Source organism: Strix aluco, chromosome 13 (assembly GCF_031877795.1).
Source record: "Strix aluco isolate bStrAlu1 chromosome 13, bStrAlu1.hap1, whole genome shotgun sequence".
NCBI lineage: Eukaryota > Metazoa > Chordata > Aves > Strigiformes > Strigidae > Strix > Strix aluco.
Window position 1 is genome coordinate 20,352,541 of NC_133943.1, and position 16,449 is coordinate 20,368,989.

General features: G+C 60.2%; 2 protein-coding genes across 11 annotated transcripts in view; one reads left to right on the top strand and one right to left on the bottom strand.

Moving 5' to 3' along the window:
- On the top strand, positions 1-5,832 carry FCHSD1 (FCH and double SH3 domains 1). Of its 4 annotated transcripts, XM_074838208.1 has the most exons (19): positions 1-99; positions 417-514; positions 771-816; positions 1,678-1,751; positions 2,009-2,153; positions 2,229-2,365; positions 2,441-2,504; positions 2,612-2,740; positions 2,937-3,059; positions 3,141-3,236; positions 3,315-3,422; positions 3,528-3,632; positions 3,841-4,071; positions 4,153-4,236; positions 4,350-4,506; positions 4,635-4,840; positions 4,950-5,046; positions 5,126-5,193; positions 5,356-5,832. In XM_074838208.1, the coding sequence occupies exons 1-19, from the start codon at positions 76-78 to the stop codon at positions 5,419-5,421; spliced, it is 2,058 nt and encodes a 685-aa protein (XP_074694309.1). In that variant the 5' UTR covers positions 1-75; the 3' UTR covers positions 5,422-5,832. The 4 variants fall into 4 exon arrangements, with proteins under 4 accessions (XP_074694309.1, XP_074694308.1, XP_074694312.1 ...); XM_074838207.1 differs by having other exon boundaries at positions 3,141-3,422; XM_074838211.1 differs by lacking the exon at positions 417-514 and having other exon boundaries at positions 33-99; positions 3,141-3,422.
- Positions 5,833-16,449, bottom strand: part of RELL2 (RELT like 2) — a 14,518-nt gene continuing 3,901 nt past the window's right edge. For 2 of the 7 annotated variants that reach the window (XM_074838216.1, XM_074838217.1), the window contains exons 2-8: positions 15,513-15,726; positions 13,762-13,827; positions 13,618-13,684; positions 13,123-13,311; positions 8,447-9,017; positions 6,976-7,131; positions 5,833-6,819 (exon numbers count right to left, since the gene is read on the bottom strand). In XM_074838216.1, the coding sequence (XP_074694317.1) occupies positions 6,778-6,819; positions 6,976-7,131; positions 8,447-9,017; positions 13,123-13,311; positions 13,618-13,684; positions 13,762-13,827; positions 15,513-15,726 (1,305 nt within the window). In that variant the 3' untranslated portion in view covers positions 5,833-6,777. Of the gene's footprint in view, positions 6,863-6,975; positions 7,132-8,446; positions 9,018-13,122; positions 13,312-13,617; positions 13,685-13,761; positions 13,828-15,512; positions 15,727-15,824; positions 16,446-16,449 lie in introns of those variants that run through there. The other 5 variants (XM_074838212.1, XM_074838214.1, XM_074838218.1 and 2 more) reach the window with 5 other exon arrangements.

The following is a 16,449-nucleotide window of genomic DNA, read 5'->3' on the forward strand; positions in this document are numbered from 1 at the left end:
TCCGCACACGCGGGGAGGCGACCGGTGATCGCGATCGGGACCGGGACCGGGGGGAGCGCAGGGGGGAGCGCAGCGATGCAGCCGCCGCCGCCGCGCAAGGTGAGCGTGGGACGGGGGGGTCCCGGCAGCGGGACGAGCGATCGGGACCGGGGAAGTGGGACCGGGTTCTCCATCGGTGCCGGCGGACCGGGGCCGGGTCCTGCAGCGGAGATCGGGAGTCGCCCCTGGCGGACCCTCACCGGGGCTGGGGGAGCGGGACCGCGGCTGGGCTGTGGCCACCGGCTCCTGCAGTGGCACCCGGGGGGGGGGGGGCGGGGGGGCAGTGGGGTCCGGTACCGGGGGCAGCGCACGCCCCCCGCATCCCAGCCCGGCCGGGGCCGCAGCGGTCCCCGGCGCTGAGCGGTGCCGTCCTGCAGGTGAAGCTCACCCAGGAGGTGCGGGTCCACCTCCTCGAGCAGCTCTCGGGCCTGCAGGGCAAGCAGCAGCGGGACGCCGAGCTGCTGGAGGACATCAGGTAGGGCCCCACGCGTGTCTGTGTGTCCCCGAGCTGAGACCGGCCAGCTCATCCCACGCGTGGGGCAAGGAGCCAGCTTGCCAGGCACGGCTCACCTTGAGCCTGCCACGTCGAGGTCGTGGGCTCCATCATCCACCGGGGTGGCCCGATGGGGACATCCCAGTGTGGGGTGGTGGCAGGGGGGTGATGGCAGGGGTGGCCGGTCACTGCCCCCCCGCGTGGGTCCTCGCCTGCCCTGCATGCCCTCTCCCCACAGGTCCTACAGCAAGCAGAGAGCCGCCATCGACAGGGAGTACGGGCAGGTATGGAGCTGCCACCGGTTTCAGGAGTGGTGGCCCGGGGAGGCACAAGCACCGAGCCCCGTCCTGCCTGCACGGGGTGTTCCGGAGCAGGGCACGGCCCCACGCAGGCCGTGGGCAATGTCAGAAATTATCTGAGCAAAGCAGGGCTTGGCTGCTCCATGGTGGTCACGGAGGGCAGTGGCAGCTGGGCTCAGCATTTTCCCTGCGGGGGGGAGACAGACCATGTTAAGGCACCCGCTGGGGTGCTTTGCTGAGCACAGCGTGGCCCAAACCTCAGGTGTTTTGGGAGCCTGGAGGGAAAACCTCGCGGGGGGAGGAAACCACTCGGCTCTGCTGTCTGCTGGGTCATCGCAGGGCTCTGCTCTTAAATGGCAGAACCTGGGTTTGCTCTGTGAGACGTCCCCGCAGCATCCCTTGGGGACACCCTGCAGCAGAGATGCCCTCCCCGCAGCCAGGTGCCATGCTACCTCACTTCCCCCTTTCCCCCCCTCTCCAGGCTGCGGGGGGACCATCCCCCCAGGGTTGGGGTCTTGCTGTGCTTGGCTTTGCTGGGGGCTCCTCTACTCTGCCTCTGCAGCCAGTGTCCCTTGCTGGCATCCCCTTGCCAGCCCTCTGTCCCAAAAGCTGCAGCGAGGGGTGTCCTCTCATGGTGGTGGCTGCTCCCCAAAAAGGTTTTCCCATGGGGAGCATGATGGGGTCCCTGCTGACACCAAGCCACAGTGGGATGTGTATGTCCCCTGCTCTGAGGACACACATGAGGTGGGCAGTCAGTGTGGGGGAGCCCAGTTTCAGCCCCAGAGCAGGACAGTGGGGTGCTGGGGTAGGGTTGGGGTGTGCCGGTGATGACAGGTCTGTCTGCAGGCGCTGCAGAGGCTGGCGAGCCAGTTCATGAAGCGAGACTGGCAGCGGGGCCGCAGCGAGGCCGGCGACTCGAGGTGGGCTGGGGACAGGGACAGGGATGGGGACAAGGGGCTGGGGCTAGCTGCGCCCATCTGTGGCCCTTCCAACTGGGAGACACCTAATGGCAACCAGGATTTGGCTGCAGACCCGGGTGGGATGTCCCCAAGGATGTGGTACCTGACTCTAAGGGGACAGCAGGCGCTGGGGGTGCTGGCTGTCCTGCTGGGCATCCCCAAAATCTGGCAGGGAGGCAGGAGAGTACCCTGCCCTGTCTTAACGCCCCTGCCTGCAGGAGCGTGGTCGCTGTCTGGAAGGGTGTCATCGAGGGGACCGCGCACGCCGGGCAGGTCCGTGTCACCGCCTCGGAGAGCTACCGTGCCCTCGCCGCGGAGGCCGCCCGCAGCGCCCGCCTCTCCAAGGAGCGGATGCTCAAGAAGGTACTGGGGCGAGGACGAGCCCCCCTGCCCGGGCGATGGGGTGCCTGTCCCCCTCACGGCTGACGCTCCCCACAGGGCATCGAGCGGCTGCAGAAGGCACAAGCGGAGCTGCTGGGGACAGTGAAGGAGCTGGACAAGGCAAAGAAGCAGTTCACCCACCTCCAGAGGAGCAGCGAGGTGGCCAAGGACAAGGCGGCTGACGTGGAGGCTCGGTGAGCAGAGGGGACCATGGTGGGGGGCTGCTGTGGCCACGGGGTGGTCACATCCCCCCCAATCCATCCTCCCAGGCTCCAGAAGAGCGATCGGAGGATATTTCACACCAAGGCCAGCCTGCAAAAACTCAGCGCCAAGGTCAGCAGTGCCAGGGGCCGGCAGGGTACCCAAACAGAGGGGTGTGGGGGCACATGGGGTGGTGACCCCCACCCCATCGCCGAGCCCCGCTCTCCCCATCCCCACAGTTCTTGGCACGGGTGGCTGAGCACTCGAAGCAGCTCGTGGGGGTACAGAACGAGTATGGCTTCGCCCTGGTGTCTGCCACCGCCCACCTGGAGCATTACCGGCGGGTGGAGCTGCCCGCTGCCATGCAGGTAGGAGCTGCCCGGACCCCCCACATCCCCTCCCCAGGATCCTGTGAGAAGCATCTCCCTGGTGCTGCTGCAAGGGGGTGCAGAAGGGAGGGTCCCGCTGGTGTGGGGTCAGAGCTGGCTGCCCTGGGGGGTCAGAGATGCTCCCCAGGGGAGTGTGGGCAGTGCCAGGGGGGGTTTCCCACTCGTGTTCCCCCAGGCGCTGGATGGTGACCTCTACGAGCGGCTGCGGGAGCACTTGTCAGCGGCCAGCCGGACGGAGGTGGAGACCTGCCGGGCCACACGGGACTGGTTCCAGGGCGTCGCGGAGGCGTCCACGCGGGTAACGGCACCCGTCCTGGGAGCTGGCTGGGGCTGGAAGGGACGGGTGAGACCCCAGCCCCACGCCGCTCCCCTGCTGCAGGTGTGCCGGGAGCAGGACCTCCTCCTCTTCCTGCACGACCACCCCGCCTTCGCCCTGGCCTCCGAACAGCGCTTCCAGCTCGCCGGGGTGAAGGAGGTGGGTGGCAGGGGGGACATTATGGCAGGGAGGGGTCTGCACAGCCAGCCTTTTCTCAGCCACCCTGTCCTCCCCCAGGTGTGCCTGCTGCCACCAGGGGACGATGGGGCCAGCCTGGAGAAGGAGGCACGGCGCTGGGCCACGCGGGTGGCTCGGGACTGCAAAAACAAAGCGCACAGCGAGGAGGTAGGTGCTGTCCTTCCCCGCAGAGCGCAGGGGGGCTCTCAGGAATGGGCTTTCCCTGCCCCTCCCAGCTCCCAGTACCCTGCTGACCTGTGGGTGCCCACCCAGGTGCTGCAGCGGCTGGAGTCCAGGCGGCAGCAGGTCCCAGAGGTGGAGGCAGCCACGGTGGAGCGACGGATGGAAGAAGCGAGGGAAAACATCCGGAAAGCAGAGGTGGGTCCCCCAGGCAGGAAGCTTGGGGCAGCTTCAAGGTTTGTTACCCCTGGGGTATGGATGGGGAGGTGTGTGGCTGGGGATGCGGCACTGAGGATGCTCTGCCACCACAGCAGCCATGCTGGGGACGGGGAGTGATGGGGCTTGCTGGGCTGTCCCCCCACCCCATAGCTGTCCCCTTAGACCTTGACAATGTGTGTGGCCCCAGGTCAGCCGGGTGAAGGCAGAAGCACGGCTGGCACTGCTGCGGGCAGCAGGGCTGGACGTGGACACTTGGCTGGCGGGGGCCATGGTGGGAGCAGGCGAGGAGGCACCCACAGGACTGGATCTGTCCGAGTTTGACGACTACGAGGACAGTGACGAGCTGGATGAGGACAATGAGCCCGGCCCTGCTGCCCGCACCTACCCCTACACCTGCCGGGTGATCTTCGGGTACCAGGTACAGCCATAGCTGCCTCTCCCTCACCCTGCCTGCCCGGGACCAGCACCCTCTACCCCTCTGCCACTTTGTCCCCTGCAGGGCTGCCAGGCAGATGAGCTGTCCATCACCCAGGGCGAGGAGCTGGAGGTCATCGAGGATGGTGATGCGGAGGAGTGGGTGAAGGTGGGAGCAGCCTGAGCCCCACCGGCCCATACTCAGGGGGACACATTTCAGAGGTCCCCGGGACTATCCCTGCCCTGGGGGCTGCGATGATCAAGTGTTTTCTGCCCCTTCAGGCTCGAAACAAGGAGGGCCAGGTTGGCTATGTCCCCGAAAAGTACCTGCTGTCCCTGGGTGGCGAGCTGGGGGACGAGGCTGGTCCCCCGGGACCCTCTGCCCTGCATCGCCAGCTCTCCAGCATCATGGCTGCAGAGCTGGTGCTGGAGCCCGGAGGTGGGTGCTGGGGTGTCACCTCCCCTGGGGAAGGGGGACAGATGGGCGGGGCTGGTGTTCAGGGGACGCTGACCCCCTGCAGCAGCGGCACTGGCGGGTGCTGAGCCCCCATCCCATCCTCCTCGCAGCCTGGCTGGTGCGAGCCCTGTACGACTACGAGGGGCAGAGCCCCGAGGAGCTGAGCTTCCCTGAGGGGGCCATCATCCGGGTGCTGCCCCGTGCCCCTGGCGAGGTGGATGATGGCTTCTGGATGGGCGACTTCGACGGCCGCATCGGCGTCTTCCCCTCCTTGGTGGTGGAGGAGCTCACCGGGGGCCAGGGGGCAGCTGGGCAGGTCAGTACAGGGAGGGTCACCATGTCCCCTGGTGTGAGGCAGCCCCCCATCTTCTGCCAGGACTGCTGGTGACTGGATGCCCCCACCCATCTTGGCTCTGTCTTCTCAGGAGCTGCCATCACCGTCCCCACCACCCTTCTCCCCTCCTGGCCTTGTGCCCGGGACCAGCCTGGCCCCCAGCCCCTCTCCTGAAATGCCGCTGGGAGGTGAGTGCCAGGGGGGGCTGCAAAAGGGGCTGGTGGGGGGGCATGTGGCAAGGTGGGCTGAGCTGCCAGGCCCTTCCAGGTTGCAGGCAGGATGGCACAGGCAGTGGGCAGAGCTCTCCGGACCTGGCAGCCACCCGCCTCCGGCCGGTAAGGCCCATCACAGCAATGCTGTGCCCCCCAAACCTGCCCCCAGCCTTCCCATAATAGGGGATGGTGCCACCCGTGTGCTTTGGCAGAGTCTGAAGCGGGGTGAGCAGCCTTGGTGTGTTGGCACCGCTCCTCCTCTCCTCTCCTCTCCTCTCTCCACAGCTCCGCGCACCCCCCCCACCGCCTGGCAGAGCCCCTGAGCCTGACACTGAGCTGCACTTCAGCTGATGCTGCGGGTCCCCCATCCCTCCCCGCTCCCCAGAAAGCTTCGCCCAAGCAAGCTGCCATGGGCTGCTGTCCCAGCAGCAGAGGCTGACGCTGCCCTGTGCCCAGAGCTGGTCTCTCCAGGGGCCACATCCTGCCCAGTGCTGCTTGCAAAGTGGTCCTCCACCCCTACACAGCGTGGGGCATCCTGGCAGCCCCTTTATTGGGGTGCTCAGTGCCACGGCTGGGCCCCATCTCACCCAGCTCTTGCCTCTGCACCTTCTGCCTGGCATCACCCGTGCAACCCCAGTGCAGCCCTGGTTCCCTGGGGGGGCTCAGCCCCGGGGCCCTACCTGCCCCCCAGGCATCTCCCCCCAGGCACGAGCGGGCAGGCGGGGGGGGGGGCTGTGCCCCAATAAAGCCAGTTGACTGCCGTGGGGTTCAGCAGCTTTAATGGTTTTAGCTTGTCTATGTACAGTGCGGTTACACACCAAAGCTTGCCATGGGCACCAGGGCTGGCCGCTGGCTTGGCCGGGGTGTGATCCTGCCCCCAGGGCCGGGCTCTGGCCCCTCCTGTGCCAGGACGACGGGTCTGGAAGCTCCTCTCTCTGCCAGCATCTCCCAGGGACCTGCAGGGTCCCTCGCCGGTGCAGGATTTGTGCCTGTGACCACTCTGTGTGGCAGGGGTGCCCGGGGGGGCTGTGCTCTGCAGTGGATGTGCTGCGTGGGTGGGGGGGTGCTGCCTCCATCCCTGCACCTCACCGCAGCCCCCTCCGATGCATCCTTCCCCAGCGCTGGGAGGCTGCGGGGGCCAGGTGGGCAGCGGGGACTGGGTGCTGTCCTGCCCCTGCCAGGCCCGAGGGTCCCCCAGGAGGGTCTCTGAGGTGGGTGCGGCGGGTGGGAGTTGGGTACCTATTGCCAATGGGATGCGGTCTGGCGCCGAGTGCAGTTGTCTGTAACGTCGGCGCGTCGCTCCGGCCATGCCAAGCGCGTAGCTGCCCACCCGGGGCCAGGGCCGACTGCCCCACGGTCCCCCCGCGGCAGAGCCCCTAGCCCAGCATGGGGGCCAGGGGCCGCGCACCTCCTGTCCACACTCCAGCCGGGAGTGGAGAGGAGCTGTGGGGAGAGGGGCAGGATGGGGCTTGTCCCCACAGCCGTGGCATCCCCTGCCAGCACAGGCCAGGCTGCCCTGGCCCCGTGTCTGCCCAAAGCTGGCACAGCTGGCAGCCAGCAGGCAAGAGGACCTGCCCATGCAGGACCCAGTGCATTGGGAACCGACCCTCTTGGAGAAGGGGTTCACCCTCTCTCCACCACCGGGCTGTCAGTGCCTTCCCCCCCGACCCTGGTCATCACCCCAGGGACTGGGGACAAGCACTCACGTCACACGGTTGCTCCTCGGTCCTGCACCATGGCGCTGGGCTCCTGTGGGAGGGAGGAGGGATGTGGATGTCAGGGTGTGGGAGTGCTGCGAGGGAGAGGGGACAAGACAGGGGCTCTGTTGTCCACAGAAGTCATGCCCAGGCACAACCCCACTGAGGCCCCTTCACCTGCAGTACATGTTGAGCAGCAGCTAACTACCTCGTGGTGGCCCTGGCTGGGACCTAAGGGACAACAGATAGTCCAAGCAACACCAGGGCTCAGTGGCAAACATCCCAGTGAGGTCCCATCATCGCTCTCCTGGGCCCCTGTGTTCTGGAGCATGTTGAAGCAACACCCCAAAGCCTGGCACAGGGTCTGAGACAAGAGCCTGGCATTACAGAGGGGACAGACAAAGAGGAGAAAATCACAGTGTCCCTGGCCTTGTCTTCCATGTGAATCTTTCCCTGGAGATCAGAGGGGCCATGGCCATCTCCTGAGGTGTGGTGGGCCATGGGAGAAGAGAGGACCTGTTGCCACCTCTCCAGGTCTCCAGAGAAGAGCTGCAGCCCATCCACTCTGTCTGGCGTGACGGCCTTGGGCTGCCCTTCTCCATAAAACAGCTCAAACCTCCAGCCTGGAGGAGCCCAGACCCTTCCAGCCCAGCCACCAGAAAGCAGAGAGACACAATAAACACAGCGTGTTCCTCCTTTTTCCCTTAGCCTACATGTAACTAGGCACTTTTCCCCAGGCTCACCTCGGTAAGGGTGACACCACACCAGGTGCTTTCCCCAGTCCCCTTCCATGAAAACCATCTTTCCCCAACTGCAGAACCACGTGAGTTAGTGAATGTGTTGGGTGTCTGCTACCGCCAATGACAGCATCATTTGCTCAGTGGTAACAGCCCAGAGGCAGTGGCAGAGAGCAAATCCCCCAAATCAGAGGCCAAGCAGATGCTGTCCTTGCCAGTGCTGCCCTGGAGCACTCTAGCACCTCCAGCAAGGTGGTTGGGTAGGAAGGCTGGGAGACACCAGGGTGCTGGGAGCCCCCCAGTCTGGCCAGGGTGGGCTGTTCTCCTCTCTGAGCATAGCCACCACCAGCCTCTCCAGGGCAAGGAAGAACAAACAAGAAATGACCAGTTGGCTTCACCATTTCTAAGACTTCAAGGCAAGAAAGGCTCCTGGAGACATCTGTCCCTGCCTGTACACTGCTGGCCATGTTGAGCCCCAGCACTGCAGTGAAGCTACAGTTTTGGGGAGACCAAGCTATCTGCAGCAGCAGAGTTCCCCCAGGTCAAGAGAAACTGATCCAAATGGATCCCTTGCCTGAGGGGCAGCTGGCAGCAGCTCTGCAGCATCTGTAATGCAAGTCAACCAGTGACCTGCCTTTTCCCTGTAGTGCAGGTACCAGCAGGGTGGGAACTGTCATGATGACTCTGCATGCCCCAGACATTAGAAAATGGGAAAATGCAATCAAAAAAGGTAAGCAGAAAGAGGGTGGGCAGGACAGGGCAGGTTCCGTGCTGCAGTCAGCCCAGTGCAAGTCTCAGCTCGCCTGTCCTCACTGCACAGCTCACACCACCACGTTTTGCTGGTTGATCTTGTCGGCAGCAGGATTTGGGGTGCTGTGCCACAACCCTTCAAACCCTCCAGCCCAGGGGACCACAGGGGGACAAGGAAGAGAAGGAACCTACCTGCTGCCCCATGTCCTCCACTCCGGACTGTTTTCTGCTGCTGTCATCTTGTCCCAACTCCTCAACCTGTTCATGCAGACTCAGGCTCCCATGAATATCCGACACTTCATCTGCTGACCCCAGTCCAGTCTCTTCCAGGCAGATGCTGGCTCCTTCCTGCACCAGCTCTCCTGGGATGCTGGGACTCGACCCTCCCAGCAACCGATGGCTCAGGAGCTTCCGCTGGCGGCTCATGCTCCCAGGAGCAGTGCCAGCATCCTGCAGCGAGCCTGCCATGCCGGAACCCTTGCCCACCCATCTGCTGTCACGAGTGCTGGAGCTGACTGGTGTGTTCGGGGCTGGAGTGGTGGAGCGGCTCTGCTCCCCACCCTTGCTGCTCTGGGCACCCTTCTGGACGGCTCCGTTCTGCAGGCCACCCGCGGGGACAGTCCCATTGCGAGCCCGCTCGCGCTGGAGCCGGTCGCTGCTGTGCTCCAGCTCTTCCGTGCTTGGCTCCCGGCTGCCGTCAGGCAGGGGACCATCCTGCTGCTCGTGGAAAGTGGGTTTCTTCCCGATGTGTGTGACACGAAACCTGGAATGGGTGCAGGATGGATCAAAATCCCTTCCCTCCTCTCTCCCAGCTGTATTTCCAGCTTGCCCGCACCTCCAGCCTTGGATCTCCTCTCTTTGTGATGTAGTGGTGCTGATCTCCAACCTTTCAGACCCATTCAATACCACTGACCCCCACTCTAGCCATGCCCCCACTGACTTAACCCCATTTTCCCCTTCATTTTTGGCAAAACAACTAGAAAGAGGATGAAAATGTCAATCCAGATGTTGGCTGGTGCAGAGCCCGCTAGCAAGATGGGTCACGGCTCTTGGAAATGCTCCAAGATGCAACTTGGATGAAAGGGGCTTGTACAGAAACTCAGGTGTTGATTCAGAAGGTGAAATGCAAACCAGCTAAGCCTGGTGAGGAAGGGATGGCCGTGCAGAGCTGCATGGACGTTGCACCCAGTGGCTGATTTCCATCAGAGGAACAAGAGCCAGAGTTTTTGGCAAGCAGTACACGCTGAGTGTCAGGGACAGGGTTCAGCAGAGTGAGCTATATTTGGGTACAGGGATCAAAAGCCAGGAGGAGTTGTTTGGCTCAAATCTGCCAGAGCATGTTGTGTGCCATCCCGTGGAGTGATGGATGGTACCTAGGTGGTTCACCAAGGTTCCACCATGTACCAGGTAACAGCTTAAATCTCCAGGATAGGCAGGAGAACAGCTGCAGAAAGTAGTCTGACATCCACAAAGGGTGTGTTTATAATCAGAGGTGATGCAATATTGCATGTGGGAAGAGGAGAAAAGTTAGGGATCTGCCATAACTTTGGGATTTCTGAGGGGTAACACATAGGCAAAGCCTAAAAGTCTGAATTGCAAGTGAGTTGGTTGTGACTAACACTGTGACTCCTCTTCGTAAGCAACGCAAGCCACTGCTGGATCAGCAGATGGGAAATCTCTTCCACAGTGAGCTGGAATCCACCAGTCAAAGAACACTGATCCCACCACAGAGACCTCATGCAGCCATGACTCACTCAGCAACCGCTCTCTCTGCGCTTGAGTCACATGCAGAGAAGCTGCAGATGGCCCTGGCTCTGCTGGGGTTCAGCTGTGAGCCAGCATCAGGGCAAAATACAATTTCAGCAGCAAAGTTCAAGCACTGCTGGGGTTGAAAGAAGAACAAGACCCAAAGGTCAAGCACATGGCAGTACAGCTATTCTGAAGGAAGAAGCTGAGAAAAAAAGTCTGAGAGATAAGAACAGATGCCAGAGATGAAGGAGAACACCACCAGAGAGAGAACCAGGCGACAGTCTGTGGACAGTACAGACCCCTCAGCACTGCAGTCAGAAATGCTGCTCATGATTGAAAGGGACAAGAAGGGAAATGTTTCAGTGCCAGGCGAGGTACCCACAGGACTGCTCAAGTCAGGCCAAGCAGCAGCAAATGTGACCTTTCAGGTCTATCCAGATATTTGAGACAAGGCACCAGCACTGAGATTCAGGAAGACCAAACAACATCCCAGTCCCGAAGAGGGATGGGGAGGAGGCACAAGTAGCAGGATCATTTCTTGGTAACGGCATTGAGCAATGTCATCCTGGAAGAGCTGGGAAGAGATTCAAAGAGCAGGCAGGGTTCGGACTGGAGGGGGCACAAGAGGTAATGTAACCAGCCTCCAGAAGGTGAGGGGAAAGGCAGGAGAGTGTTGGCTGTCTGCCTAGTCAGCATCGCTGAGGCATTTGATTCAGTAGGACGTGACACGCTGTGGCTGATGGGGCTAAGGACAGGGGGTCAGACACAGACGCTTTGGTGGACAAGGTCTACCACTGACAACAACGGGTTTAGGAAAAGCCCTAAGATAAATCGTAAATCATTCAATAATATAACAGTATAGATCATATAACTCTGATTACTTGAGAAGTATAGAACAATTCAGGTGCAAAAAAGCCCTTGGGAGCTTTCCAGTCCAACCTTCTGCTTGAAAATGGGCCACCTCCCACCCTCAGTCAGGTTGCCCAGGGCCCTGTCCAGTCAGGTTTTGGAAACCTCCAAGGATGGAGATCCCTCCACTCCTCTGGGCCCTGTCCCAGGGCTGCACCACTCTCAGGGGAAAATAGTTTTTCCTTACGTCTTTCCTGTATTTCTCTTGTTGCAGCTTGTGGCCATTGCCTCTTGCCCTTCCCTGTGCATCTCTGAGAGGAATCTAGCTTCATCTTCATTTAAACTCCTCCCACCCCTTTGAGTAGTTTTAGAGAGCAATTAGATTCCCCTTTATATTTCTCCAGGCTAAACAAACCCCTTTCCCTCAACAACTCCTCACATGTCACATGCTCCAGCCCCTGATGACCTTGGTGGACCTTCACTAACCTCACTCCTTTCCACTCCTTTAGCGATGACCAGACTCAGCCAATGAGCTGTAGGTAATAGGAAAGGGGGCTGGACTCTCAACCACTCTGTCCAAGAAAAAAGTAATAGCAAAATAAAAAGAAAGGAACAGACCTGAGGATTGTAACAGAGGAGGTGAGTTAAAGGAGCTTTTGTATGTAGGATCAGCCATGAGTCAAAGTACTTCGTGCAATCAAGATATTCATAGTAAATAAGACACAGCAAGGGCAGTCCCAGAAAAGTCAGCCAGGATCTGAAAAAGCAAAGAGGCCAGCTTGGAAATGAGAACCAGAATTTGGAGGTAGTTTTGTACCTCGTGGACACATAGGCCCCTTATCAGTTGGACCTCACACCAAGGAGATTCAGGAAGTGGAAACTTTTAAAATAAAACCTTGGAGAAATGTAATGACTGTCCCATGGAGAAGGCTGATGTGACACAGGATATTAACAAGGATAAAGAGAGAAAACCAAGATCTGAGGGAAGTTGCCTTTAGGAAAGGAGACCGTCTTCTCCAGCACTCAGAGGTAAGTGAAAGGAGGCTGAGAAGAGCATGGACAAAGGACACAGAGGAGTGGATGGAGCTGGGCACCAGCCAGAGAATGAGATAGCCATGAATATGCAACTGTGCAGAGACCTGGCTTACCAAACACCACCACCTAGCACAGCTGACAGCAACAGGCAAAGAGGAAGCCAGAAGCTGTCAGTCTCCAGAAGGTGTGATCTTAGCTGGAGTTCAGCACAAGGAGGTCTGGTGTGTCTCTTCCCTTCACCAGCTCCCCATAAATCTCCCTGTTCATCTTCCTGCTGAGACTCCTCGCTGTGAAAAACCCACACCGCCCTGGTGCCCGCTCTGGCTCAACATCACCATGAAAGGACTGTCTCTCTGGACCACAACATGCAGCTTCATCAAGGCTTAGGCCCTGAATGAAGACCTGCTGCAGGGTCTGAGTACAGCAGAGCTTCGTGTCTCACCAGGGTGCTCATCCAGGGACCAGCAGTTGCTCGTCACTCTGCCCCAGTCACCACTGCAGGAGGGAGCTGAGCACTGGAAGACTCTGCTAAAGGTCTTGTACATGTCAAACCTTTCTGATGGGGAATGCAGATTGTACTAAAGATTACTGACTACACAGAGACCACAGGCAGCTCAGGAAGTCCCTTGAGGTGAGACCACGTGGGGAGTGGAAAAGTATTTGTGGGAAGTATCAGGTACACTCCTCTATTCTTATATTCCTGCCATGTCATCTAATTACAGTTATCATTGGAGGCAACGACCTAGAGGAGCACAGCCACTCTTTCATTCTGATGGTGGTGGCTGATAACTTGCACCTGGGACATGCTGTCAACTCCTGCCCCTCCTAATGAGATCCCTAAAACCTGGGGTCACTGCCCCTGCTGGGCAGCAAGAGCCCTGGTTGCACATAGCTGGGACAGCTGGCTTTGAAAGGACGTGGATTTGGGGCTCTGCCCAGCACTGAGTCAGCAGGACAACCCAGGCTTGAGTCACCTTCCCGGAGAAGGAGGGAAGCCACCGGTGCATCATGGCCTGCCGCATGCCACAGGCATTTCCAGGTGCAAGACGTACCTGGGTCCTCAGAACTCCCAACTGCAGAGCTACTACTGCGGCATCTACATGGGGAAGAGCAAGAAGGTGCCTGGCGTGGGGCAAGTGGGGAAGGGGAAAGGAACAGGGGAACTGAGAAGACTCTCCGTGATGCTTGCTCCATCAGAGCAGATGGGCCATGTCTGGCGAGGTTCATTTAAGTACCTGCCCACTGAGAAGACGGTGGTCTCTCCAGGATGCATCCTGCCTTTGCCATCCTTGGACCGTCCCTGTCGATGCAGCGGGTGCCTCTTCCTCTTGCTGCAGTGGATGCAGGGGGCCTGCGTGGAGCCCAGATGCACCGTGTGGTGATGTGGTGGGCCCCCATCCTGGCTGTTGCGGTGGGGACAAAGGCTGCAATAGAAGGACATGACAGGTCATGTTATCTGGAGGAGACTTCCTAACCCTGGTGCAAGCCCTGAGAAGCAGCAGCTCTGGAGGGGACCTCCTGTGAGGACAGGAATGAGGAAGAGATATTTCCCCTGACAGTGGTGCGAAGCATTCATCACAGCCCTCAGAGGAGCAGGAGTTCTTGTTGGGAAGAGGCTTTATAACAAGCTGGAAAGGGGCTAGCTGCAAAGTCTCCAGACCAAGGTGATACCCAAAGGCTGCTTCTCCCTTACTCTGCAGGAGTCACAAACTGGTATAGCCTTCCCTCACCTGGCCACTGGCACTGGGATGTCCCCTTCATTGTCCCCCAGCATCTCCTTGAGGGCCTCCGCGTTTGCTGAAGAGAGAAGAAAAAGGGAATGCATCAGCCAAAGTGGTCAGCCCATCTCCAGGCCAGCCCTAGGAAATGCTCACCTTCATTTTGGATGATGCATCTCACAATCTTCTCCACAGTGTCCTCGTTCAGCTCCTCCTCTTCATCTGAAAAGACATAATGTGGCACGGAGGGCTGGGAATTGGACAGTCAGCTCACCAGTCCCTCCCCAGGCGCAGCCACGTCAACAGAGAGGTTGGAGAAGCCTCGTGTTCCCCATCATGCTGGGAAGCTCTTGGGGAACACCAGATGCCTCACCCTGGAAAAGAAATGGCTAAAATGTCAGCCCTGTGTGCAGGGAGACGGGGGTTGTGTTGCTCCTTCAGAACTGTGGAGCACCACGAGAAATGAGCGGGGAGCAGATTTGAAACACGTTGAAAGAGGAGGTTTCTTGGGGGAACAGTCCAACCCTGGAGCCCCTGGCTGCAGAATGCTGCGGGTGCTAAAATTCTCCAAGGGTAAATGGGACAAGTTCATAGAAAATAAACCCACTGGGGCCTGTTAAATACAGAAAAACCATCTCTGGTGGAGAAAGCCCCAGAGCTACAGTCTGTTAGAAGTTTAAAAGGGTATGCTGGGGAAACTTGGCTCAGTGTCTGCTCCGTTATGGTATTCATCCCCAGCATTCATCACAACCTGCTTCTGGTGACTGTTGGAGGCAGGAGACTCAGCTGGCTGGACCTTCAGCCCAGTCTGCAGAGTTATATGGTCCTGTGAGCAGGTCTGGTAGGCAGCTCCCTCAAAGAGCACGGTCAGGGGCTGCTGCTGCGCTCCTAGAAGCCCACAGAGATGTTTCCCTGGGCTGTGGCAAGTCCAGCAAACAAAGCCAACCCTGTAAGGTTCAGACGCTGTCTCCATGTCATGTGCAGCCAGGTCACTGAAGCCAGAGGAACATATCCAAGGCCTCCTGGAAGCTCCCGCTGCATCTGCAGGGGAGCTGGGGGAGCAGCGTTTCCCTCCCGTGCACAAGAAGTGACAGCAGGACATGCTAATCCTCCCGGTTGCTGATGGAAGCACAGAGGAGTCAGAGGTGTTATGTAGCACCATTTGGCCATTTTCAGGTAAGGAAGCAGCTGGAGAAACGTTTCTTCTCCATTTCAGCAGAGCCTCATTTAACCACCAAACAACAGAGCTTCCTTGGACTGAGCTCCGGCTTGCACCCACACTAGACGCTGCACTAACTTCCCAATCCTACTACCTGAGAGCCGGTTATGGTGGCCTGAAGTGATGGAAAAAATCCCTAAATGTCCCCTTCCAGTGTGGGGCAGAGATCCCAAGGAAACACCCCTGTTCCTCTGGGCACAACAGGGACTAGAAGAGGACATGACCTTTAGCAGACAGCATGCTGGCCCCATGCCAGACCTCCTAATACCAAAGGGGCAGAGAGACAGCTCATGCCCTGGCTGGAGGATGCTTTCCTTGTAGGGGACGTGGGTTATAATTCAGGCACTGGGTGTTCGGCAGGTCCTATCTGTTCATCAGAATTATCTTTTGGTGATAACGCCACTTTGGGAAGAGACAGATGCTGGTTGCCCACCTTCCTGACACCACCAGCCTTTGCCAGCCTGCAGAGCCAGCAGATCAGAAGGCTCTCTGGGCTGTACTCCCTGATCCCTGGGGAACACTGTGCTGCTCTCACCTCCCATTCCTTTTTCCCAACACAGCAGCATGTGACAGGTAACCCTCCCACTCCCAGCCTGCATCCCAGAAGCGTGTTTAAGGAGCATCGGTCCGCGCCGGGTGAAAGGCAGTGCCCAAGCCCCCACTGAGCCCCCATCACCCCAGCACTCACTGGCCTGGAGCTCCGCCAGCACGTCTTTGTTATCTGGGTCGAGCTCGTCCCGGAAAGTCCGGCACCGGTAACCCTTCTTCTTCAGGACATGGCAGATCAGGAAACCCACCAGTCCCATGATGAAGAAGACGAGGACGAGGAGGAAGACCATAGACAGGCTGTGCTGGGGGTCTGACTCCCCATCGTCGGTGCTGTTCTGGTCTGACATGCGGATCTAGGAGAACGGGGAAGGCACCTCAGAGACCCCAGTGCTCACCCCCCCGCAAGGCTCCCCATGCCCACCCTCCTTTTTCTGCTCTTCCTCCTGCCCACCTTGGGCAAGAGTCAGCTCCCGGGGTGGGGTGGGCTGCCAAGGGCTCATCTCTCACCCCACAAGGTCCGGCATGGTGGGGGGGCCCGACGGAGGAGAGGGCAGGCTGGAGGTAGCTCGGCGCGGTCTCCCAAGGACACCGCCGCTCCGCACGCTCCCGGCAAGAGGCATCCCAAGGGCAGCGCGGCGGCAGCATCCCCGCAGGCCCGCCCGGCCCCGGGCTGTGGTGCTCCCCTGTCCCTTGCAGGCGGCTTCCCAAGGGCACCAGTGCCCCGGTCTCCCCCAGGCTCTGTGGCAAGCGGCATCACCCCGCGCACCCTTGGGGGAGAACGAGCATCCCCCCCGCGCCGCCGCGCTCCCCCCGCATCCCTCGCTACTCACGGCCGAAGGCCTCCGCCGGCAGCGGCAGGGCGGGCAGGGAGCCGCGGCAGCCGGGGCTGGCGGGGGGCCGAGCCAGCCAGCAGCTCCCGCATCGTCCGCCCGCAAGAACCGAGCTCAGTCCCTCCGCCCCGGCTCCCCTGAGCTTTCCCGGTTCCCTTCCCGGGGGCTCAGAGCTCGGCCGCCCGCTCGCCGGCTCCGCTTCCCGGCGCGGGCAGGGTGTCCCCCGGCTGTCCCCGCTGCGGCGGC